The 26,103-nt window shown below is 37.0% G+C and overlaps 1 protein-coding gene across 3 annotated transcripts; it reads left to right on the forward strand.

Moving 5' to 3' along the window:
• Positions 1 to 4,631: 4,631 nt before the first annotated feature.
• On the forward strand, positions 4,632 to 24,672 carry PANK3 (pantothenate kinase 3). 3 transcript variants are annotated; one of them, XM_015065767.3, is made up of 7 exons: positions 4,632 to 4,970; positions 11,986 to 12,338; positions 14,596 to 14,849; positions 16,404 to 16,580; positions 17,233 to 17,356; positions 19,274 to 19,399; positions 20,635 to 24,672. In XM_015065767.3, the coding sequence occupies exons 1-7, from the start codon at positions 4,943 to 4,945 to the stop codon at positions 20,683 to 20,685; spliced, it is 1,113 nt and encodes a 370-aa protein (XP_014921253.1). In that variant the 5' UTR covers positions 4,632 to 4,942; the 3' UTR covers positions 20,686 to 24,672. The 3 variants fall into 3 exon arrangements, with proteins under 3 accessions (XP_014921253.1, XP_026889813.1, XP_026889824.1); XM_027034012.2 differs by lacking the exon at positions 4,632 to 4,970 and adding an exon at positions 4,984 to 5,470; XM_027034023.2 differs by lacking the exon at positions 4,632 to 4,970 and adding an exon at positions 5,496 to 11,892.
• The last annotated feature ends 1,431 nt before the right edge of the window (positions 24,673 to 26,103 follow it).

Genomic DNA, 26,103 nt, shown 5'->3' on the forward strand with positions numbered 1-26,103 from the left:
AAGGGAACTCATCCCCGGGCAGGGCAGAGGTATGTGACATCCCAGCTGGGAGCCTCTATGATACAAACCACCAAGTGTTCAAACATGCTGACCACTATGACAAAACATGGACTGCATCCCCAATTTCAGGAGAGGAAGGTCCTGGAGGACCAACAAGGCCAAGGCAGAACCCTTGACTTCCCACTTACTTATTCCCCATGCTCCTTGGCAAGTGACACTACCACACCCTAAAACCTGTCCTCTTACCTCCCTTTCCTTCCCCTAATCCACTTCGCTAGCTCTCTATCTCAAACAGCCCTATCACTCCTGATCTCTGTCCCGCTTTATCTTCATAGCATTTATACTTTCTAAAATATTATGGTTAACCAATGAGACAAGAGTCTACTTGTTTACTATCTAGGTCCCCTTTGAAATGTAGACTCCAGGAGGGCAGGACTTTGTCCTGTTCTTAACCATACCCCCAAAACCTAGAATGTTAACTGGCACACTGTAGGAGCTCAGTAAGCGGTTGTTAAATGAAGTTCTCATCCCAGAACTTCTCTCCCTCTCTGCTGTCACCACACTGATTCAAGTTCTCACACACTTCCCAGAGTGTTCCCGGAGCCCCTTAGACATGTTGACTGCTTGCATGTGGGCCAGGAGGGCGAGGGAGGAGCCTTTCCATTTCCAAGTCACGGAACCTCTCCAATCCATCCATTCTCCACATTGTAGCCAGAGTGGCTTTCTAAAATCACAGATCATGTCAATCTCCCACTTGAAAATTTCCAGGGGTCCTCAAGGTCCAGCATGCTCACCTCTCCAACTGTACCTCCAATCACTTTACTCCACTTTACTCTTTACTGCCCATACTCTGCTCTGTTCCTCAAGCCAAACCTACCTCCAGTGCCAGTCACACCTCTGTCTTCCCCAGAAATCTGCAAGGATTCCAGTTCATACACTACCTCCTTGGAGAAGCCTTCCCTGACCATCCAAACTAAAATAGAGCCCTCCTTCTCTGCCCTCACACATCCACCTGATTATTTCCTTCACATCACTCACCACAGCCTATTCTTGTTCACTGATTTGTTAACTTGATTATTATTTCTCTCTTTTTCACTTCTCTCTTCTCCTAGCATGTATTCCAGTGCCTAGAACATAGTTAAATCTCAGTTAACATTTGCTGGATAAAATTGTGTTTCCACTATCATGATGGTGATGCTGGTGATGCTTATAGTAATGACGCCCTCCCACAGTGAGATGCTGGTTTGAATTTGTGGAGCCAAGGTCTGACTGGAGCATGTTCTTGACCATCTAATTAGAGATAGAATCCACTGTTACAAGCTTGGTCTGGGCTTCGAAGCCAAGGTGTATGTGTGTGTGTTTACTTTATGCCAGGAGACCTCATCAGCATCATTAGGTACGATCTACCACCTATCTCCATTGACACACACTCAGCAAAAGCAAAATGAGGATGTGTCCATTCTCCTCTATTCCTCCGCAAGATAGGGTGAATTTATTGTGTGTGATAAGCTATAAATATTGAAACAGGAACACAGTCTCTTGGCCCCTTTAGATACTCTCCCCAACTCTCACACTCACCCTGCTGGGAGGGGTTTTTAGGACATGATAGAGAAGAGAGAAAATGCAGTTAAGCAAACAGTACTGGAGGGAGGGATGGGGCTGATAGTCAATAGGGGATGCAGAAGAAAGTTTCTGGCCAAAAACCGAAGCAGGATAACCTGTCAGTTTCAATACCACTGGAAAAAAACTTAAAGGAAAATGCAGTTGAACACATCTCATAATGTTCCTGAAAAAGAGATATATTTTAGTGAACCTCAAAAATCAGAGACAGAAGAAACCTCAATTGTTTCATTTTAAAGATGGGTACTCTGAAACCTAGAGAGGAAACAGGACTTTCCCAGGACCACACTGAAATTCAGTGGCTGATCGGGGTGCTTGGGTGGCTCAGTTGGTTGAGCGTCCAACTTCGGCTCAGGTCATGATCTCACAGTCCATGAGTTCGAGCCACACGTTGGGCTCTGTGCTGTTAGTTCAGAGCCTGGAGCTTGCATCAGATTCTATGTCTCCCTCTCTCTCTGCCCCTCCCCCACTCCTGCTTTGTCTCTTTCTCTCTCAAAAAACGAATAATCGTTAAGAAATCAGATTCTATGTCTCCCTCTCTCTCTGCCCCTCCCCCACTAATGCTGTGTCTCTTTCTCTCTCAAAAAATGAATAAATGTTAAAAAAAAATTTTTTTAAAAAGAAGAAGAAATTCCATGGCTGAGCTGAGACTAGAATTCTCACTGTTCAAAGTTCAGTAGTTTTCTGGGACACAGCATCACCAGTGTAAGCCTAACTTAGCTAAATTGAACTAAGTCATCCACATGTACACTCATCTCTGTGGCCACGGAAACTAGCAAAAGCTTGTGTCCAAAACTCACCCAAATTCTTATGGCTTCTCATTTTAGCTCTCCTTCCTCTTGGTCCTTGGCCAGCCTATCACAAGACACACATATCACTTCCCTTCTGACTCCCAAGCTGATGCTGTCAAAAAAAAGCAGGAAATAACTGAAAGATATATGCTGGTAGAGAACAGGGTATGTACATTTTTACAAAACCAGTGGGTGAATCATATTAGATACTGAACACTCTTTGAAGCCATGTCTGATCAGAAATCATGATTCTCACCCAATAAAATTGTGGGCAATCAGGACCATTTAAGAATATCTACAGCTCCATATGGGATGGAATGACAAGAGGGAAAAAAAGAGAAAAAGAAGGTTAAGTCTACCACTCATGGTTCAGAGATCAGGTCAGATATTGGGGAGCTCAGAAAAATGTTTCTATAAAAAATATAAATAAAATTATATTTCTAAACGACAAATGTGAAAACTGGGGTCAAAATAACAGAAAATAAGGAAACACAAAGTACCAATTAAACTTGAGGTCCAATCCCAAATAATTACTTTAGGCAAACAGTGTAGATAATCTTTCTTCATCTTTACAATAAGGATAACAACAGCAATCATAGATGTAGTCATCGCTTACAGATCACTACCCATATGACAGGCAGTGAGTTAACTACTTTATATCCCTTCTTTCATCTAACCCTCATCTAATCCAACCCCAAGGAACATAGACATCATTATTTCCAATGAGACTCAGACAGATGAAGTAATTTGCCCAAATTTATTGCCAAGGTACGGGACCAAGATGTACATTCAAGTCTGCAGTTTTTAATCATTATATTTCAAAGGGTGGTTGTGAGGATTACATTTAAATTTAATTTAATTTAATTTAATTTAATTTATTTATTTATTCTTATTTGAGAGAGAGAAAAGGCATGAGTGGGGGGGGGCGGGGAGAGACAGAGAGAGACAGAGAGAGAGAGAGAGAGAGAGAGAATCATAAGCAGGCTCCATAGCAAAGCGACACGAGGGCCTGATTCCAGGACCCAGGGAACATGACCTGAGCCGAAATCAAGAGTGGGATGCTCAACCAACTGAGCCACCCAGGCACCCCTAAATTAAAATTTTAAAAATAAGCTCTCAGTACTTGCTCCCTGGCAGTTTGTGTCCCTTCCTGTCCATATTTACAATCCTTGTCTCATCCTCCATAAGAGAGGGGCAATAAAGCTCAATCATCCATTGCCAACTCTCAGACCATCTGTTGCCAAAGTCACTGAATTCCTGGTCAGCTTACTGGCGGACAGAGGTGGAGGGGAGGCCAGGAAAAGATGCTCAATGCTATCCCTTCCTGTTCCAGCTAGAAGACTCAGAAAATAGGGGGCATTGAGAAAGGGGTCTCTGGCTTTGCTGTGAGAACTGGAAAATCTAATTTTCTTCTCTGGAAATTTCCCCCTTTGGAAAGAGGAAGCTGGACTGCAGGGCCCCTGAAGGGACCACGGAACTGTTGCAAAGAGCACGTGTTTCCCAATTTATTTAACTCCTCAGGTCCCACCCCATCTTCAAAATGGTAGATAATAAAATAATTGTAGGCAGTTTACAAGGTTGCTCAATCGAACTAAATAATTCCACAAAAAGTGCTTAGCAGAGTGCCTAGGACATGGTACGCATTCCATAAATATTATTATTTTTATTGCTATTATTAGTATTCCAACCCCATAACATTTGAGGTGTGTCTTAAGCCAGAGGGTCCCGTTGTGAATGACTTTAATTTACAAATGCATTCAACGGTCTGCCTAAAGAGCGGCTCTACAGCCCTGTGTTTAGTGCTTTCCACCGCCCAATGACCAGGTTTTCTACCTCCAGGGGAAGGCTGCGACTTACAGAACAGCCATGACAGTACCTGCACAGACATAGTACCCTTCCCCTTCTTTTCCAGCCGCGGGGTGAAGCCTGAGCCCCAGACTTCCGCAGCCCGCCCAACTCAGCCACCATTGGTCGCCTCCTCGCTGGCGTGATTAAGGCCCCGCCCCTTCTCTCTGGGACCACGCTGAGGCGACCTCCGGAAGCGGAGGGGCCTCAGAGGAGGGACTGCGATGCAGCCTGGGCTTCGTAGTCCGACTGGAAAGCTGCAGCCAGAGACCGGGGCATCGCCATCCGGAGAACTACCATCCCCAGCAGCCGGCGGAGAGAGGAGGGGCTGGCGTCACGTGGGCGCTCGGCCTGGGCGGGCTATTTCTCAGTGCGGCGGCGGCGGCGGCGGCTCGGGGGACCGGGGCCTTTTGTTTGGAGCGGCTGCGGGGGGGGGCCCCGGAGCGGCGAGGCCGGAGGCCTTCCCCAGCTCGCTCGGTCCCGGCACACCCTCGAGGGGGTGGGGAGGCCGCCCCCTGGGCCGGGCCTCGCCTTAGGCGCCGCCGCCCCGCCCCAGGCCCGCCCCGCCCGGCCTGAGGGGAGGAACCGGCCGGGCCTTCCCGCGCGGCCGAGACACCTCCGGAGTCGACTCCACTACCCCCCGTGCTCCGGACCCGAGGCTGCCTTTGGTTCCTTAGGCAGACGCCATGAAGATCAAGGATGCCAAGAAACCCTGTAAGATGGGGGCTTGGGCCCCCCGGGTTGGGAGAGCACTTTGGGCCCCGTGTAGAAGCGCCTTAGCGGAGCGGCGTTGTTCCCAGCCCGCCGGCCCTCGCAGGCGCCCGGCACGGGATGGGGGGGCGGAAGGACCATTTCAGCATCGGGGTCGAGGCTCCCTCTTCATTCCCCTGTGAGCGCGTGACGAACGCCTGCCGCCTCCTGGCCCTTTCCTCCCACTTCCTTCTCGAGATCTGGAAGGCACTTGGGGGAATTTTTGATTCGGGTTTTGCCAGACCAGACGGGAGCTATCAGTCCGCTGCCCCAGCTGGCTCTGAAGTCAGGTTGAAAATGGGTGTCATTTGCGCAGGGGCATTTACCGCCCCCCCCTTTTTTTTTTTTTTTTACTGATTTCTGAGCTTCCAGCATGTGTCCTTGAAATCCTGGTGTGTTCCTGGGAGTTGTCACCGCTGTTACAATTAAAGCCTTTTTAAAACACGCCTGTAACCTACCAGCGGGTAATTGCTTTGGCTTGTTTTTGTTTAGAATAACAGCTAGATCGTGTTTGCTTGGAAAAAGAGACATAAAAGGATGAAAATCATAGGTATTCCCGCCGCTCAGGGCTAACCACTATTAATATTTTGGTGAATACTCAGATTTTTCTACGCCAGTATATATGTGCGAACTTTTTAATGAAACATTCTTTCCCATGTTTTAAACGAGCGTATCAACTTTCATTTGCTTCCTTTTATTTTTAGCCTTTTAAAAACCTTTACTCCTGTAAATAGCTTATTTAATCATTCATTGTGATTTCATACTAAGTACATTCTCCCAGAGCAACTAGGAATGTGGGGATGCATGCTTATTTCTTAGAGTTGTGTTGATAGTTCACAGTTTTTAGTGTCTCAAGTGATAAAACGGAGCACTGACACTTTCCCTTCTGGCCCATCAGGGTTCTTGTTACCTCAAGGGAGAGGCAACTTACTGCAACACTCTGAAAACTATGGATTGTTATTTAAACGTGAGATAATTCATTCTTAATGTTACTGGTGAGGAAATTGAATTTATTTAGCCCCAGAGTAACTTTTCCAAGGCTATGCCAACCAACTCTGCTAATGAGGCTCAGGGCCCTAAGTGAACTCCTAGTCCAGTGTTCTTTTTTCTTCACCCATAGGGCATAGTTTAGTCTAAATACTTAAACAGAAACCTTTCTGACGTCGTGATTTTATCTGCCTGATGAAGAAAATGTGTATTTTAACGATTTCTTGTGATCTTTAAAGAGTACTTACTCAAGGGGTCTATAGAATAGTGATGGGAAGGTTTAAATGACAGTTAATAGAGAACCAGTTTTAATTTTCTTTACATTTGCTGAATTAAACTAACCTTGAACAGATGCAGTAACGTCGAACACTTGGACATGTTCCTTTAACACATACATTTTCCCTGCTTGTCTTAGAAGTTCCATTTGGTAAAATGAGTTGAACTTTGACAAGCTCATATTCTAACTCTTAGGGTATTTTCTTTTTGCCATGATGCTGATGTGATTTGTTAGATTTGGGCACACTTGTAATCAGGTATGAATGCTGCCTCTGTCAAAGGTGCTTCAGCAAAGATAATACGTAAAGGTTTATAAAATAAACTAAGTTGAGAAAGGAGCACCTGTTTTTTAGAAGTTGCTTATTACTGCTTAGGGGACAGTGCTGAAAGAGTCATGCTGAAACACTAGTCAGTTAATCGGATTTAGAAGTCTAAAGTGACATTTCCCGTTTCTTATATGTAAAAGGTGACTTTGCTGCTTCCTCAGTTCTTCACTGGGAAAGTAAAGAACATCTTGTTTTTGTGTGGGGGAAGTATTTCAATTATGAGCTATAAATATATAGAACTAGAAAGTGTCATTTCTGACGTTTCAAACCACTCCGATTAGGGAAAGATGTATTTGTGTTGTTTTTGAGTACTTGTATAGGGTTTTTTTTTAATAATTATAAACTAAGTGAGCACTTCCTATGTGTAAGGCACTCTTTACATACATTGCAGCATTAAACAAGTGGCTTTAGCTTCACACTCTTACATTCACCTAAGGGTTAGAAAACATTGCTTTTAGATACAACACTAATATATTACAGGGTTAGAAACCAAATGCATGTATTTAACCAGAAAGTGAGAAAAAGAATCCGTTTCATCCTCTAGTTGTATAAGGTTAGTGTTAATTCAACTCCAAGGGAAGGATGAAGTCAAACATGAACCTCATGACAAATTTTTCTAGTGAAAATTTTTCTAGTTTTCTATGAAAACCTGAAAAATGGCAATGTTTGCTTGCTTTGCCTTATGTTTTTCACACTGCTTAAGTATTAGATGTTAAAAAGCCAATCACGGGTTCCTCTCTACCTGGACTGATCTCTTAAGATATATTCAGTCTTTGTTTTGCTTACCTTTGTGACATGAAGCCTGATTAACAAGGGGACAGTAAAAGATAAATTTTTTTAATTTGATGAGATAAAGGTTTTTGAATCTCTGCTTTGCTAACCCAACCTGAAGCTTTTGTCAAGACCAGAGAGAAGTATATGGCATATATGTGTAGTTTGGCCTGTTTGTAAATTGAATCATTGTTTAACAATTACCACTTCCAGTAGATAATAAGGTACAATTTAATATGATAGTTTCTAACATTCCCTTAGATGTACCTAGTTTACCAAAGGAAAAAAAAATCTTACGTGATGCTTTTCTAAGGAATTGTGACACTGAAGGTGTGAAGGTGATTATTTTCTTAGTCTATTTTGAAACACCAGCATTTTTATTTGGAGTGATTATTGGGAAGAGCAAAATGTCTTTTTTATCCAAGAAGTTGAAGCATACTTGGAGTTTACCAGTGCACATTCCCATTTTAGAATTTTGTTTCTTAAAATAATCTAATGTCTTGAACATTTTCATCATTTGGTTTCTCTTTCTGCTAAAGAATAATTAAATCCTAATTTGGCATAGGATCCCTTTGGGCTGAAATCTGCATGGGGCCAGTAGCAATTAAATGGTTTGATAATGCTTCTCCTCCACCCCTTTACAATGCCTAGCAAGACACCAAAGTCACATAACACAACTTACTAGAAATTAACAGTTTGCCCTGTGGCTAGATGTCTCCTGCTGTTTAATCATTTCAAAAGGTAACTGGACATGCAGGTTTCTTCATTCATGATCCACCCTGGTAAGGAAGATAATTCTTGGTAGCACTTTATGCTTATGGTAGTCCTGGATATTTTTGTTACTTACAGGGAACTAATGGCAGCTCTTTTAGGCTTGGCTGAGAAATAGACTAGGAACTATTATTTTTTTGAAGTCCAAGTAAATCACAGGAGATTCTAGGAAAGTCTGGGGAAAGCAATGCATATTTGCCATCATCAAAGTACGTATTTGTATATATGGAGTGTGTGCTTTGTTTTTTAAATGTGTGTTTTGGTTCATTTTCTTTTTTTACCTTGGCAGTGGAGAGTTTAATTCTCAAAGAATAAAAAAATATTTAGCTTATATGCAGTAAGTAGGCTGCTCATGCACTGGTGACCTACTTTTAACCTATCCCTTGGCTAAAAGCAACAAAGCTATAGGTATAGATACTTGCCTGACTTTTTAGAAAACTGATATTTTTATTACTTCATAAGCTATTAGTGGACCTGTGGTTGTACTTAATAACCTTATATTTGCTTCATGCTTTCATTGCAAATAAAGTTTGAGCTCCATGATCCTTTCCCCTCCTATTTTGGTCAGTGAGAAAATGTTTGTTTGTTTGTTTGTTTGTTTTAATGTACTGAACAATGTAAAGATCAGATATTTGACCACTTACTAAATGATAGGAATGGGTCATAATTAAGGATTTGTGTTTTCTGTGGTGCACGCCTGGCTGGATCAGTTGTTAGAGCATGCAGTTCTTGATCTCTGGGTTGTGAGTTCCAACCCCATGTTAGATGTAGAGATTACTTAAAAAATAAAATCTTTAAAAAGAAAGAAGAAGAAGAACTTGTGTTTTCTGTGTTCTTACTGCCTTCTCCATACTTTTTGAATGTGATCCTCCCCACCTGCCCACATAAGGAAATGAATTCCAGAATTCTGCTCAGTTGAAAGGCTCACTAATACCAAAGGTGGCTATTACCAGTTGTTGTTTTTTTTGTCAGTGGCAAGGCTGAGTTCTCTTTCAGTATCTACCTTTCTGATTTTAAGAAGAGAATTACCATAAGTGAGATTTACTAAGAAATAGAGGGAACATGTTATGTTCTAGATTGCACATGATGATGAGTGAGAAACTCATAATTTACAATCTAGTTACCCTTCCTTTAAGAACAGACATCTCCTAGGCTAGATGTGAGATGAATCTTGAGCTTTTTGCATTCATAATTTTAAAAGCCTACCTCTAGGCAATAACCCTTAAAGAAATTACATAGTTCTTCCAACTTAATCTGAGGTATTTGGAAGACCCTTCTGTTTCTTTAGTGTACAAAAGTGGCTACACAAAGATTTAAAATTGAATGGTAGGTGTGCCTGGAAAGCTCTGTTAGCTAAGCTTCTGACTTTTGACCTCAGCTCAGGTCTTGATCTCCCTGGGCTCCATGCTGGGCTTGAAGCCTACTTAAAAAGATAAAATTGAATGGTAGTACTCTGTTTCATAAATTTGTCATTGTTGATGGTTGTTAGGTCATACATATTTTATATTCTTCAGCAATTAATGTAATTTAAAAGAAATAAGGGATTTGGTATACTGTAATAATAAAACAGCTTTGTTTACAAATGTTTTTTACTTCTGTGTGGAGTTTTCCTTTTCAGATAGGACAAGTTTGGTTGTTTCATGCAAATAGATCAAGAAAAGCCTTTTAAAAGAAGAAGAAGTGAAAGGTTTTTGTTTTTCGTTACCATTTTAATGATAATTACACCTAAACAGTCATTTTCTGTCTCTGAGAAAGAACTGGTTAACACTTTCTTGCACCCAATCCTGTTTCATTCACAAACAGGATTTCATTCTGTGAGCCTTTCTGTTGCCTACTCCACAGTTCCGTGTTTTGGAATTGGCCATTGCCCTTTGGGGTCAAAAACCTTAGTGCTAACCACACAGGTTTAGAAAAGTAGAAAGTTTCTTCCTCCCCAGTATTTTTATCTGTAAACTTCAAATATCTTCCTAGGCAGTAAGTAAGGTTCTTTTAAAAATTATGGTTTCATGTAAGAATTAAAAGTTCTTCACATAAGTGTTAATTGGTTTTTTTTTTCTTTCAAGAATGGCAGTGTTCACTTATTTATAAACCTGGGAGTAGGCAGGGACTTCTGACTAAAAATAAAAATAAAATGAACTTTGAACTTGGTAATGTTTCAGCGTTATAGTTTGCGTGGAAGTAACATTTTTATTTGTATATTTTGACACCTGAAAAAGGCATAGAAAGAAAGACTATAAACTTAAACAACTTTTAAAGTATTTTGAACTTTGGAAAATAAAAGCTTTTAGCTCAATAAAACTCACCTTGTAGAAACTTTTCTATCCCAAAATATACTTTACATAGCAGCAATGATTTGCACACCCACCCCCATGAAATCTAGAATCAAGCATCAATCAAATCAATCATTTTGGTTATATAATCTCAGAAGCATTCCTATGTTTTATCTAATATCCATTGAAAAGTGTCCTAACTGCATATCTGTTCAACAGTTTGGGAAAATTCTGAAGGCATCTCTGATTTATTGGATCAGTAAAGCTACTCTGTATTGTTTTCTTTTAAGACAAACAGTTGCTGTGAATATCCCCTTTGTAACTGTTGTTAGTATTGCTACTTCCTAGTAGGGATTGAAAAATTGAGAAACTTTAGCCTGTTTCTTTTACTACATCTTAGTTATTTATAAAAACATAGGCATAAAAGCATAATGCCTCTTTGGGGTCTTACTGCCACCCAGATTATGGTCTTACATCATTTTACAATTTTTTTAAAGAAGTTTCTATTTTAAGATTGTCTTTAATGTAGACCTATATCTGCAACTTAGGTTTCCAATACAAAAACAGGCTAGAAAGAAAGAAAAGGAAAGAAAGAAAAGTGAGCTCTTTCTCCAGAAAAAGATAAGAATTACACTTCCTCATATTTAATATTAGTTTCAGTAAATGTAAAATTCTGTAATGGAGAAATATATAGAATCCTATCTTGCTGAATTGTATGTTCCTGGTTTCTAATAGTCACACATAACAAAAACACTAATATTTAAGAAACGGAATTTTAGATGGAACTAGTCGTCTTTGACAACTTATACATAAAAACCTGTTATATATTTTATTCTGAGGCATTTTGTAATGTATGTATTTAAGTATTAAATTATTTTGAGTATCATCTTGTTTAAGAGATGAATAGAGAGAATAGAAACAGACCTTAAAGAAACTTGGATTCAGAGAAGTTAATGGCTTTTCTAAAGTCATATAGTCCAGTTAGTGAAAGAGCACCAAGTCCCAACTTACCTACCCAAATGATAGAACTGGCTGCCCACATATGCCCCAGGTAGACTTATCTTCAATATTATTAACAGCTAATTTTATTAACCAGATGTACCAAAGAAACCTAATGCTTAATGAGAAAGAATAAGATTTCTTTTTAAGGAGGTACTTTTACCTTGGGTTACTTGAAGTAATTATAGGCCAATTTTACTATGTTAAAATGTTACTAGAAACATTATCAAGTCCTAGGTGGTGACCTATTTATTAAAACAGAATTGTTCCAAATTTTTCCTGATCCCCTGCGGAATATGGTAAGTATTTAATAAATGAAAAGGAATGCCTACCTGACCAGGAATTAAAAGGCCCTGGACCAGCTCTAAGCATCCTATGTTACAGAGTTTTAGAAAATAAACAAAGTAATGCTTCAAATGGAAAAAGTTGAGTTGCACATAGAAGATGCATCTTACCCCAAAAATATTACTGACAGCATGATTCAGAGTAAGCGAAATTTGTGGCTAATTAACTAGTTTCTAACTAATTTGTGTTTCTAAAACCAATGTAGGTAAAGTTATTACTTTTTTTAATCCACAGCTTTCCCATGGTTTGGCATGGACATTGGGGGGACTCTAGTAAAGCTCTCCTATTTTGAACCTATTGATATCACAGCAGAGGAAGAACAAGAAGAGGTTGAGAGCTTAAAAAGTATCCGGAAATATTTGACTTCTAATGTAGCATATGGATCCACTGGTATTCGGGATGTACACCTTGAACTGAAGGATTTAACACTTTTTGGCCGAAGAGGGAACTTGCACTTTATCAGATTTCCAACCCATGACCTGCCTACTTTTATCCAAATGGGAAGAGATAAAAACTTCTCAACATTACACACGGTGCTATGTGCTACAGGAGGTGGTGCTTACAAATTTGAAGAAGATTTCCGCACAGTAGGTATCTGTTACTCAGAGCCAAACATTGATACCCATTCTCTTTAATTTTTAAAACATGAGTCTAGGTTTCCTTCCATCTTACATGTTTCTTAGATTAGTTGCCCCTGCTTGGATACAGAGGAAGTTTATATTCATGACAAGCTTTTCATCTGGGACACGTTTTTGGCGGTGGGGGGTGGGGTGGGAGGGGGCAGAGGGAGACAGTCTCAAACAGGCTCCACTCTCAACGTAGAGCCCAACATGGGGCTCTATCTCATAACCTTGAGACCATGACCTGAGCCAAAATCAAGAGTAAGACATTTAACCAACTGAGCAACCTAGGCATCCTTCTTTTGGGGCACTTAAACACCTTTATAGACTGAGTAAAAAATCACCCAGATTTGGCCTTATTGTACATAATGTTTGGTAAAACCTGCTAGGTTTAGGGACTGTTACAAAGCTACAATAAGAAGAAATTTCAGTGAATTTGGTAGTGTACGAAGCCAGATATAAGTGGGGTTTGAATTATTTTCACTATTACTGTCCTGTGTTTGCATTGCTCTTTGTTATTACTCATATAGCCCTCTCTCCTAGGGCCATCCCCTTCCCCCAAAGAAAAACAGCTGAAGCCAGTGTCTTTTGACTAGTAGACATCTGAATGAAAGTCCCTATTACCTCCTTTTCCTGATTTTATCTGTCAACATTACCATGGTCTTGTCTCAAAGAGTGCCATTTGGAAATGGCAAATGTAAGCATTGATTTATGTGCTAGTGGGGGTTTGCCAAGCTTCTAGTTCTTTCCATTAGAGTAAAGATTAGAAAGTTGGCATTTGGGGCTACTGAAATTTGTTTTCTGTGAAAATATGCAAGTGGACCGTTTAATTTCTTAAATTTATATAAGAAAAATCTTAATAGAACATAAGTGATCACTTACATGGCTCATATAACATAAGCCCCTTAAACTTTGGGATAGTTTAAAAGTCTAAATTTTATTAATTCTTTTATTTTGATGGATAATACTGATTTGTTTTCAATTTATTGAATAATTTGAACATAAATTTCATAAATTTGAGACCAGTTTGCTTGGACATGAGATATTTGGTGTTTAATATTCTTACCAAAAGCAGTGTCCTTGATGCCAGCTTTCATTTCACCTGGTCACTGTCAATATTTTCTAGTGATGAAGTTCTGTAATAACTTTCCTGTTGATGCTCCATCATTTATTAAGCTAATAATTGAGCATGTAGTATATGTCAGGTATTATGCTAGACACAGCTCAGCTGGAAATAAGACACAGTCTTAGCCCCGAAAGAATGTAGTAGTCTAGACCACACAAATGATTTAAAAGTAAAAGTACCGTGTCTGATAATTAACGCTATTGCTGTGGAAAACAGTGCCACGGGAACACCAGAGTAGTGTGGTACCTAACAAGTTCTGGATAACGAAAGCTTCCCAGAGGAAGTGATCTCTAAGCTGAGATTTTATTACAAATACTTTATAACATTCTTTACTAACCTGAAGTAAGTTTAATAATTTCAAACTAGTACTCAAAGTATAATATAGAGACAGGAAATGAAGTTATTTATATATTGGTAGATTTCTCTAGTAGGATCACATAAAAGGGGCATAATGAAATAGTTAGATACTGGCACTTAGATATACATTCACCATAAATTCTAAAGCCACAAATGCTAACAGATTGATATGGAAGTCCACTATTTCCTCAGTTTATATAATGGTTGCATTCCTAGCAAATTTAGTGTATATATATTAAAACCATATAAAGAATACTTTATGTTTACATAGGCATGGATAATTATAAACAAATTTTCCTACTGCTACCTACAAAAATGTCTGTCAGAACAGTGAAAGATAGAGCAGGAATGGGATATTTCTTTGTTTTGCACAACTGCCCCACTCACTGGAGTTGTGCCCCACTCATTTGCACAACTGCCCCACTCATCTGACATCACAAGTCCCTGCCCATTAAATGTTAGTTTGGTTCTTTTCTCCTCTCTATCTTTGTGAAAACTGAAAATCCCCACAAATACCTCCAGAGGTAATACCACCATCACCGAGATGGTGATAGGACTAAGAGATGTTGACACAAAACAAGTGGAAATGTATAGATGTATAGATGTATAGATGATTTTGAAGTTTTATAAAGTATGTGAAAATTATACAGTGCATTTGAGTCAAATATTTTTAATACTGTCCCTTGTTCACTTTGTACAACTTTTTTGGTGTTTTTGTGTGTTTTTGTTTTTGTTTTACAGATTGGAAACCTCCACCTGCACAAACTGGATGAACTTGACTGCCTTGTAAAGGGCTTGCTGTATATAGATTCTGTCAGTTTCAATGGACAAGCAGAGTGCTATTATTTTGCTAATGCCTCAGAACCTGAGCGATGCCAAAAGATGCCTTTTAACTTGGATGATCCCTATCCACTGCTGATAGTGAACATTGGTTCAGGAGTCAGTATTTTAGCAGTCCATTCCAAAGACAACTATAAACGAGTAACCGGGACAAGGTAGTAACCTTTTTGTTCTTATTGCAGCATTCATGTTGTTTTATACACAGAAGTTGTGAACTCATATTAATGCCAGCCTTTAACATGTATTTATGCAATAGAAAAAAAAGGTAGATGTGTAAGTAGAAGTTAAAGTGTTAACAGATAATTTTGTTTCATAAGGTATGTGTGTAAAGACTCAAACTGAAATCATTATTTATATTTGCTTAGCAACAGTTGGCACTAAACTTTCCACAATTGTAAGAGGGAATTTTTATCTGGAATGATTCCAGGGACTTTTTTATTTTCCAAAGCATTCTTCTCTCCTTTCACTGTTTTATAGATATATTTAAGCCTAATGCTTGACACTGGTTAGCTTGCATGCTGATTGGATTAGATTCATATTTAAGTGTTGTGTTAGACATTATGATAATTCTTATAGGATGAATTGAACATAAGCTCTTTATGGAATAACATTAATGTTCCAAATATCCCAGTGTTTTCTATAATGCCTGAAGTATTATGAAATGAAATTTTTAAATTGTCCTTATGATTCTGATATATACTTTATCAGCTTTTAAGGAGGGTAGAGACTCCTTTTTATTTGAGGAAGAAAGATTTTGGGGTTTATGAAAAATACTCATTTCCATTTTAAAGTAGTGCTCTTATTAAAGTGATACATAATATTTTTGTTCGTTTTAATTAAACTGCCCCCCTCATGGAGCTCAGACTCACAACTCTGAGGGTCACATGTTCTACTGACTGAGCCAGCCAGGCGCCCCTAAGTGATCCTTAAATTAGTATTTTATATCTATGGTGGCTAAAAATCTACCTCTTTTGTGATGCTCTATGCCAGAGAATTACAAGGAAGTATTACCTACTGCAGTCAATTCTAAAAGAAATTAAGTCTGGTTAACTAAATTCCAGCAGTGACCAGGAATAGAGTCTGTTAGAAATTGAGGTGAAACTGAGGAACAAAGGTTTTGATTTTAGGGGTTAGACATTTCATTTTATCAGCATATCCAAAAGAATAACAGAACCAAGTAAATTTCTGGCATTAACATATTGACCAGACTGACAAAAATTTTCTCACCATATTCATTTCTGGGTCACATTAAATGCTTATGTATCACAGTGAATTGATTTCAGCCTTGTCAGACCAAGTAAATAGACCTTTCACTAAATCATTTCCTGGGAACCATTTAGAGTTACAAATTTTCTCCTTTTAATTCATATAGTAATTTTTAACATTTAAACTTTTTTCACACATAAAAGCATTTATTTTTTGGCAATTACAAAGTGTAAGGAATTGGTAAAGATAATAGAAGATATAAAATATCTCTTCCATCCTCATGATGCTTCCACCAAGTGATTATCTTTCCCTTTGGTTTATTTCATCTAACAAATTTGGCTTTGCTAGGCATTTTTCTTACCTTCATTATGTTGATATTTCAGCACTTGGCATTAGCAATATGTTCTTTCTTTGTGTTTGTTGAATATATGAATACTCTCATTTTTACTCTGGAAGAAGAATACAGTATATAAATGTAACTTACCCAGTTTTATTTTCTTTAGCCTTGGAGGAGGTACCTTTCTGGGTTTATGCTGTCTGTTGACTGGCTGTGAAAGTTTTGAAGAGGCTCTTGAAATGGCATCCAAAGGTGACAGCACCCAAGCCGACAAACTGGTCCGTGATATTTATGGAGGAGATTATGAAAGATTTCGTCTGCCAGGTTGGGCTGTAGCATCTAGGTAACTTTAATATTTATGTTGTAATGAAAGTTGCCTATTTAGTTTTTAGAAAGCAATATATTAGGAAGTTGTAAGGAGGCTTACTTACTCTTAACCCAGTTTAGGTTCCAAGTTTTGAACATTCATGTAGTTTAAAAATTAGATACACATTAAGAAGTCTCCCAGGTATATACCCTATAGGAAACCATTTTTATTCTTGTGCATCCTTTCAGTTTTTCTTGATGCAAATGTAAATACATATCCTTATCCTCCCCTTACTTAGAAGGTAACTTTCAAAAGGTAATATTTGTATACTACCATACAGCATACTGTATATACTCTTCAGTAGGCAAGATATCCTAGTCTATCTGCTGGCCTCCCACCCTACCTTCATTTCTCTCTCTTTCTCACCTTCTTTTCTCCCCCTTCCCTTTTCCTCTCCCTCTCCCCCCCCCCCCCTTATTAACAGCTTCTTGGTATTTTATTGTGTGGGTTTATCAAAGTTTGTTGGATGTTTTGGTGGTTTCCAGTATTTTGCTGTGTATAGTTCAATGGGTCAGTCAGTAACCTTGTTAACATGCATTATTTTGTACATACCACATTTATCTGTAAGATAAATTCCCAAAAATGTTGATTATCAGCAGAATTGATTTTGTCTTTCATTTCTTTGCAGTTTTGGGAATATGATTTATAAGGAGAAGCGAGAATCTGTTAGTAAAGAAGATCTAGCAAGAGCAACTTTAGTTACTATCACCAATAACATTGGGTCTGTGGCACGAATGTGTGCTGTTAATGAGGTAAAAAAATTAACTATATGGAAAATGTGGATTGAAATTTTATTTATGTACAGCAGGGCTTCTTTATGTTCCTTAAGGAGGTCTCTAGGATTGAGGTTACTCATCTCTGTTAAATCCCAAGGCTCATTAGCTAAATGTCATGTGTACCCACTTATTGTTATTTGTAAAGAAAATAGCAGATAATTCAAATTGGAAGGAGGACAAATAGATATTTATATTTCAAATTTATCTAGAAGCTTTTCCAGAAATATACCACCTAAATCTCTTGAAGATAGAAAATTCTTTTTTCAAACATAGAACATTTTTGAGGTAACTACTGAAAGAGGGTTTGGTTTTGTTTTTTGGATTTTTTTTTTTTTTTTTTTGCTGTTAATGTTGCATTTGATTAGCAAAGTGCTTGGAAGTTTTCTTTTTGCCTTTGGCTTCTTTACAGTGCTGCCTTGTTGCATATGGATCAAGCAGCATTGTACAGGGCTATGAAGGCATTGAGACTTGTTCTTCACATGCAATTTGAATGATACATACTTATGAAAAGCATAGATTTATCTCATAGATTTGCCTCACTGTTGGGTTATTTTTATATGAAGGAGAGTAAATACACAGTTCTGCCTTCATGTAATAGATGTATTTGCCCATTTAATTTTTGTAAATATCAAATACTTTAAATGAGTTGGAAATTTTGCTTTTTGAGAGAATCCTTCATTTGTTCATTCATTTATTCATTGTGGAGTACCTTGTACCAGGTATTTTTCTAGGCACTAGGGATATATTAGTGAAAAAAACAAAGACCCCTGACTTTGTGGAGCTTCCATCTATTCTAGTGATAGAGTAAATTTTTTAGTATATGTTAGGTAATAAATGCTACTTTTTACAAAAAGAAAACCAAACAAGATAAAGAGAATGGCAGAAGTCAGATTGCTGAGTAGTTTGCTTGTTAAAGGAAGGCTTTATTGAAAATGTGACCCTTGGATAAATATTTAGAGGAGGTAAGATAATCATGCATATTATTCTGTGTTAAAATCCAGAGTTCTAAGTGTCTCAATAACAGTTTAGTAAGTTGGTGGAAAGAGCCACTAACAGGTGTTTTAACCCAGGTTTGGGGAATATTTCACTTTTGGGGGCATACAATATTCTGGGACCTTTTTTCTTAGCCCTGTAGATCTATCTAGATTTTCACTGGCCACTTAATAGTAATTAAGGCCATAGCATACACTATCCAAACTCAGTGTGCAAAAATGTATACTCAGAAGTCAATATATTGTGAGAATAGAAAACATTTTGGAGATTGAAACACTAGTTCCTCCATCTAAGATTTCCTTCAAGGTATCTAGGGAACTAAATTAGTGAGTTGCATCTTAGCAGAGAGTAACTTGATGGGTTAGGCAGGGCCAGAGATGCTGGAAGCCTCAAGTTTACAGTGTTTTAATTCTAAACACATTTAAAATACTCTCCCTTGGTTTCTCTCCTTTAATCTCTACTTTCTTAATAGGTTATTTATTGGCCATTTTCAAAAACAAGTCTCATCTAAAATCATTTACTAGGGTCTTTCGAGAACTTTTCTTTTTTAAAATAGACTATATTTTTTAGACAAGTTTTAACTTCACAACAAAATTGAGTGGAAAATACAGAGTTCCCACATATACTCTTGAACCCCACTATCACCCAAAGCCCATAGTTTACATTTTGGCTTACTCTTGGTATATATTCTATGGATTGTGACAAATGTGTAGTGATATATCCTGAACTAAATTTTAAATATTCAGGATTATGGAGGTATATGTACCAGGAATGTAATAGACACTAAAAAAAGGTAGTGGCTAATTATATTTTAAGTGGAGATTTTCTAAACCCTACTGTATTATAAAATGTACTTGATAGCTCTTATTTCAGGTCATTCTATTTGTTCTTTTCTTTTAGAAAATAAACAGAGTTGTCTTTGTCGGAAACTTTTTACGTGTCAATACTCTGTCAATGAAACTTTTGGCATATGCACTGGATTATTGGTCAAAAGGTCAACTGAAAGCATTGTTTCTAGAACACGAGGTATGATAGGAAAATGATGTTTTGTGAATTTTAATAGTATGCTTTTTTTATATGCAAGTTTTATATATTGCCTCTTGCTGTGTACTTAGAAGTATAAAACTGCAATTTACTAAATAGTATATTGAGTCCCACACTTCAGTTTGAATTGGGGAGATAGGGGTTACTATAACCCCCATAAAGGTTACATGGCCCATTAATGCAGGCACCCCATTAAGATGGAGTTTCCCACTTCTTCTGACCAAGAGAGAGCAGTATTAGATCTTATAAACTCCTTAAATATTGGGATTGCTTGTGTACTTAGTGGATTTGTTTTGTTAAATTGTTTTCTTTTGTTTTTTTTTCCTCCCTTGAAATAACAAATATTAAATGTGAACAACACAAAAATATATAATTTAGCAGTGAAAATTTTTAAAATTCTTAATCCTCCCATCACAACCTCACCCCCAGAGGTGACCACTGTTAAAATTTTGGAGTTTATTCAAGATTTTTTTCCTATTCTTTCACTACATCCATTTATTCTGATCTGAAAATATCAGTTCATGTAATATTTTGGGTTAAGTAAATTTACCTTGAATTATTTTGTTTCTGGTCAAGTGGACATATTAATAATTTTAATAACACATATTCAGAGTTTTCCCTTATAAGTGTCTGTTTCATTGTCTCTGCTCTCACCCTGTAGTTGAGAATGGTGTCCTGCTGTGCAGGCTCCGCATGGCATGCTGTATGCTGTGAGGATGACACATGAACAAAAGGAATTGCGTTTGAGGAAAAGGGGCAAGAGGGGTACAGACTTGCAGCAATAATCTTAGAAGCTTTTTAATGTCTAAGAGCAATACTTTAAAAATAGGTATTTCAGGGGTACCTGGGTGGCTCAGTTGGTTAAGCATCTGCCTCTTGATTATGGCTCAGATCATGATCTCACCATCATGAGATCAAGCCCCAGTCGTCATGAGATCAGGCCCCAGTCGGGGGCGTGGAGCCTGCTCAAAATTCTCTGTCTCTGTTCTTTCCCCGTGCGCGCGCGCTCTCTCTCTCTCTCTCTCTCTCTCTCTCTCTCTCTCTCTCTCTCAAAAGCACGTATTTCATATTTTCAGATATTAACTGATAACACAAATTGGTAGATTTCCAAATAGATGTTCTTAAATAGATTATAATAAATATCTGTTCCTAATAATGAATATTTTATGCTAATTTAAAAGCTAGACTGCATTAATAATTGTTTTTAAATTATACAGGGATACTTTGGAGCAGTTGGTGCACTTCTTGGGCTGCCAAATTTCAGCTAAAAAGCATCCGGTTTCTCTCTGCTAATAAATGTCATCCAAGAGGAACTGAAAACCAGAGGCATCATTACTGGGAACCAAAGGATAACAGAGTAGCACTACTGCTGTTGATTTTTAAATGTCAGAATGGTAAGCTGCTGAAAGTTGCCATATTAAAAGAGAGCTTGGTAACATGTGAAGTATTTCTAATTGAAATGCTTTCCCTTCTGTATATAACCAGTGTTAAATCCTTAAATGCAATACAGCCTCTGATTCTTGAGCTTCCTCTGAGAAGATTTTCTATTTATTTTATGTAGCCAACATTGCAGTACTGTATGCTCAAACACAAATCTTAAAGTCTCAGAAATGTTTAGCTCCTGAAAATAATTGAATCTGAATAAGTGTGTTCTATGTGTTTTGGTTCCTAGTAAGTGGACAGTAACATACTCTGTATCAAACTTATTGAAATGGCTATCAAAGATCATTTTTATGTGATTTTAGAAATGTTAAGGCAATATTAATTTTTCATTATTGTAGTTTTGTCAGCATTTCCCCCGGCCAAAAAAGCACGTTTATGTGATCTTTTCCCAGACATACAAGCTTTTTCAAATGGTATAATTTAATTAGAATACTATTGTTAAATATTAGCCTGAATTTTAAAATGAATCCTAGAAAATGCACATAATTGGTGATATTGCACTTCCTGTATTTTTTAAGTTAATCATTATATTTAAAAATGTTTCATATTTTTTAATTGGAGGCTCGATTACTTATTTGAAAGTCCATTTAATGAAGTCCCAGGACTCTTCTAGTAGAATATGTTTTGCGTGCATTGATAGAAGTCTGTGATCTTTCTGTACCACATTTATCTTGGGCCCAAACTGAGTCATTTCTGTTTAATTAGGTCTGACCATCAAAACTACAGACTTTAATCTGTTATGAACAGCAACCAAATCATATTCTAAAGAGATGTGATGGAAATCTGAAATATGAATGGTTTTGAAACTGTAGGAGTCCGAGGCAGTATTACAGAATTCTAAAAAGATCAGTGTTTTACCATTTTGGTAATAGAGGCATTATAGTTTCAAAATTTGTAAGTCCTTTTGCCTTGGAATTTGTTTTCTATCTTGAAGTCATTTTTTATAATGTTACAAATCTTTTCAGATTTTTACTTTGGCAGCAACATTTTGGAGGTCCTGTAGTTCAGCGAATACTCAAGACCATTACTTAATGGTTTACAAAGTAGACTTGGAGAAAATATTCACCTCCTTAAATTACCAGTAAATCTGGATGTACTTGGAAGAGCTTAAAAATTGTGTATATCACAGGAAGAAAGAAATATTAGTATGTTTTTATAGAACATAATTTTGCTCCATAAAGAACAATTTGCAGTAGAGGTGCTGGACATTTCTCCTTATAGTTTTCAAATTTTGTGCTCAAATATTTAAAATTCAGTTTTATTTATCTAAAGACATGAACATATGAACAATAGGAGTGAATACTTAGAGGAAAAAGCATGCAAGGTAATGTTTTGGAATTTAGAATATTTGGAACTTGGCATTCATGTTCGGTCAGTAAGCCACTCTGAAACCCGACAGTGACTAAACATCTGTGACTTTACTGTTTCCGTTGTTGTGGTTAGATCTTTCTGTCACTACAAAAAGCTACATGTTCATTTTATTTTAAAATTTTGTGATTTGGACATTTGTACAAAAAGTTTTTATTTTTAAATGATAATTTCACATTGTATCTTGTGGCAAACTACATTACCAGCTGTAGATTTAGGACTGTGTTTAAGAAAGAAATAGAGGGATGCCTTGCTGGCTTAGTCGGTTGAGTGTCTGACTCTTGGTTTCAGCTCAGGTCATGTTCTCACAGTTTGTGATTTTGAACCCTGTGTCAGGTTATGCACTGCTAGCATAGAGCCTGCTTGGGATTTTCTCTCTGCCTCTCCACCACTCACATTCTCTCTCTCTCTCTCAATAAATAAAAACTTAAAAAAGAAAGAAAAGAAAATGGAATGGTCAGGGTCCATGTAAGTTAATTTGATCAATGCTCTGGTTAATCTGAGAATGTGGTTCATACTTTGTGTCCTTTGAAACTGAAATTTCCTATTAAAATGCATGTAAAGTGAACAACCCTTTCAGCACTGTTACTCTTGGCCATTCTCATGTATAGTCAAGAATTACTTGAGTAATAAGAATGAACACAGAGTTGTGATCCAGACTGCCAAGATTATGTTTTTTTAAACATAATCTCATGAAATTCTTTGTAAGCATACAGTGGTAAATAGGTTTGGTTCTAAGCCCAAACAGCATAATGCCTCAGAGCTCTATTTCTATTAGGCTATACTGTTTAAGAACATAAAGTGTGAGCAGTATGTAATTTTATATTTTCTAGCAGGCATATTTAAAAAGTAAAAAGAAACAGATGAAAATCATTTTGATTATATATTCCTTCTTGACCCAGTATATCTGGTATGTTACTATTTCACCGTATAATCAATATAAAATGTTATTTAGGAGATACTGTACCTTTTCTTTTCTTTTCTTTTTTTTTTTTTTTTACTTTGCCTTCAAAACCAGTGTGTATTTACACTTAATAGCACATGTCAGTTTAGGCTAACCACATTCCAGGTTCTCAGTAGCCACATTTGAGTAGTAGCTACTGTACTAGACAGTTCAGTTCCAGAACCAGCTCTTAAAAATGACCACTATCAAGTATCCATGAAAATTTTATGGATAAGGGCTTTTAAAAGAATACTTGAGAAGGGGATATGGGAAATGTTATTTTTTATGGGAAAAATATGGAACTTTTTAAAAAAATACAGATTAAGAAGTACCTTGTTTGGGCTAGTTTATTTTACAAAGACAAGCTGTATTTCTGACTGTTCCAAAAAATAGCTTACATTGGATCCTGCCATTTTATCATACTGTGTATCATTTTTCCAGTGATACACTGGATAAAGTTGCTCAAGACCCATCCTGACTGGCCTCAACATTCTCCAAAATGTCTATTTCCTTCACTGAAGCAAATTTGAGGATTCCAGTGACTTAAATCCCCTTCCCACCCCCAACCTCATCTACTTGAATTTAGAGAAGACAATTTTAAAGGACAAAAAAGAGACCCTTTTAATTCTTCATTGAGTTGTATATACATGAGAGAATTTTCTTTATAACTTTTGGATTTAATTTTCATTCTTAAAAACTGATAATATTTTCAGATGCAAAGAGCACTATCAGTTTGGGGGCTTGGTAAAGAACACAAGGTCTAGAACTTTCCACCACCAACCCCCTTGTCCCCCAAAAAAGATTGCCTTTTAACTAGAGACTCTTAGAACTAATGGCCTTCAGTTCTATAACTAGTCTCTCCATAGACTTAGTATTAGACTTGCTTGACTGTCAACAGGGGTATTTATTCCTTGTTCAGCTGCTCTAATTTAAATAGGTGGGCTCTTAGTTTAAATAAATGGCCATTGCCAATAACATATACATGGCAATTGATGGTCTTTCAAAAGGTTCAGATTCCTTTGCCAAATATTAGACTCTGTAAAATTCCTGAGTTTTTACTTTTACATGCAAATGTGATTACTGTATTCTAAGTACCAGTTCCTGAAAGTCCATTTCTATAAGAAAAATGATGCAGCTGAAGGGAAAGGTTTTCCTCTATGTCCTGTGGGACTCTTACCTTTGAGAGCAGTCTTGCCTTGATTTCTAAGGTTGCATTCTTGGGTGGAAAGCTTATTAGCAAGTTAATAGTTCCCAGATATCCTTTATAACCACTTTGCTTGTTATATGCAAAAATTTTATATTTTGTTTGGTGTATCTTTTTTTTTCTGTTGAGCACTTTATGCTTTTTAGTCTATTGCATTTGAGAATGTAGCTTAGAAATCCTTTCTTATTTAAAGCCATGTAAAAACTGTTAAAGGATAATCACCAGAAAAAATGAGTGTGCATTATTTTGCATTTAACTTACTGGTTTGTGGTATGTATAAACAAAATATTAGAAATATATTGCCTTTTTGTAATCCTCTTTGACCTTATTTAAGATGATTTGCCAAGAAATATCATTGATGTCCTGTTTTCCTAGTAAGTTTATTTTAGTGTGTTTTATTCTAATACTGAAGGAATTCAGCCAACTTTGTTTATATTGTCAGATAACCTCAGAAAATAATGTGCTTTATCTGTATTACTGCCTATTTTCAATATCTGAGACAGTAGTTGTCTTATATTTTCTACTGAGCCTAGTAATAATCAGCAAAGACCAAAAGAAGTAATTTTTTTCTTCCTTTAAGGTATTTTTAATAGCCTGATAAAAATAATGGTGGCTTGAAAAGTAAATTACGCCAGCTTTTTGACCATATCTAAATTCTGAGTAATTTCCACTTCTAAAAAGTTCAGATGTCTTCTAAAAGCAGTCTCTATTGCTTGTGTTATCTCTTGTGTATTCAGTGGATGTGGGGATCATGATTTGGTATTACATTGGAAATAGTGCCAGCCACTCTTCTAAATTCTTTGAATATTATTTTCTTTCATTGTAAAATGAGGAAATTGATTTGTTACAATGGGAAAGGACACTGTTATCATCAAGATCCTGAAAGACAGTTGGTTGCTACATTCATGGCAACATTTGGAAACTAAACTCATTTGTTTAGATATTTGGTGTCAATGTTTTGGAGTTAATTTGATTTGTATATGTTGATAGGTACTAGATTCTGGATTCTCACCAAACCAATAGAATGATATTAGGTTTCTCTCATAATGTTATGTTATTGCCTGTAATGGCCAAGTAGATCTATCTTAAAGTAATATAAGAGGTTTTATATATATATATATATATATATATATATATATATATATATATATATATATATATATTAAAACTGTGTATGTGTGTGCTTTAATCTGTGGAAGTATCAGAAATTTTTATTGAGTTAACTCTAAAATTATGTGGACATTATTAGAACTTCTCCGTTGTACAAAAAGAAACATCCCACTAAATTCATGAATGTATGAATATTAGATATATTTGAGATTCTTTAGTGGCCATTGTCTTCAAGTTCTTTCTTTCTGGTCATTGTGAATAGGAACAGATGTGAGATTAACCCCTCCAAGAATTACTTACTGCTTTTGTCAAACACAGTTTGTAGCAAAATGTATAAAACAGTTTTAATTACCTCCAGGTGAGTTGAAATGTCATGTATTCTAGTCATCTACATCTAATATAATGAAGGCCTAAAACACTTTTATCCTTAGAATTATCTGAGGATAATCAAATTGTACATGTGTGTGACAAAATAATGTAGCAGTGAGTTGATCTGGGACTTCAAGTACATGAGTTTGTGCTGAATGATGTGTTTGAGGGGAATTTTTCCCCCCTTAAAAAAAATCTAGAAATCTGTACATTCTGGCTTTTTGTATAGTGAAGAGATTATTTTTCTTT

Source organism: Acinonyx jubatus, chromosome A1, assembly GCF_027475565.1.
Source record: "Acinonyx jubatus isolate Ajub_Pintada_27869175 chromosome A1, VMU_Ajub_asm_v1.0, whole genome shotgun sequence".
Classification (NCBI taxonomy): domain Eukaryota; kingdom Metazoa; phylum Chordata; class Mammalia; order Carnivora; family Felidae; genus Acinonyx; species Acinonyx jubatus.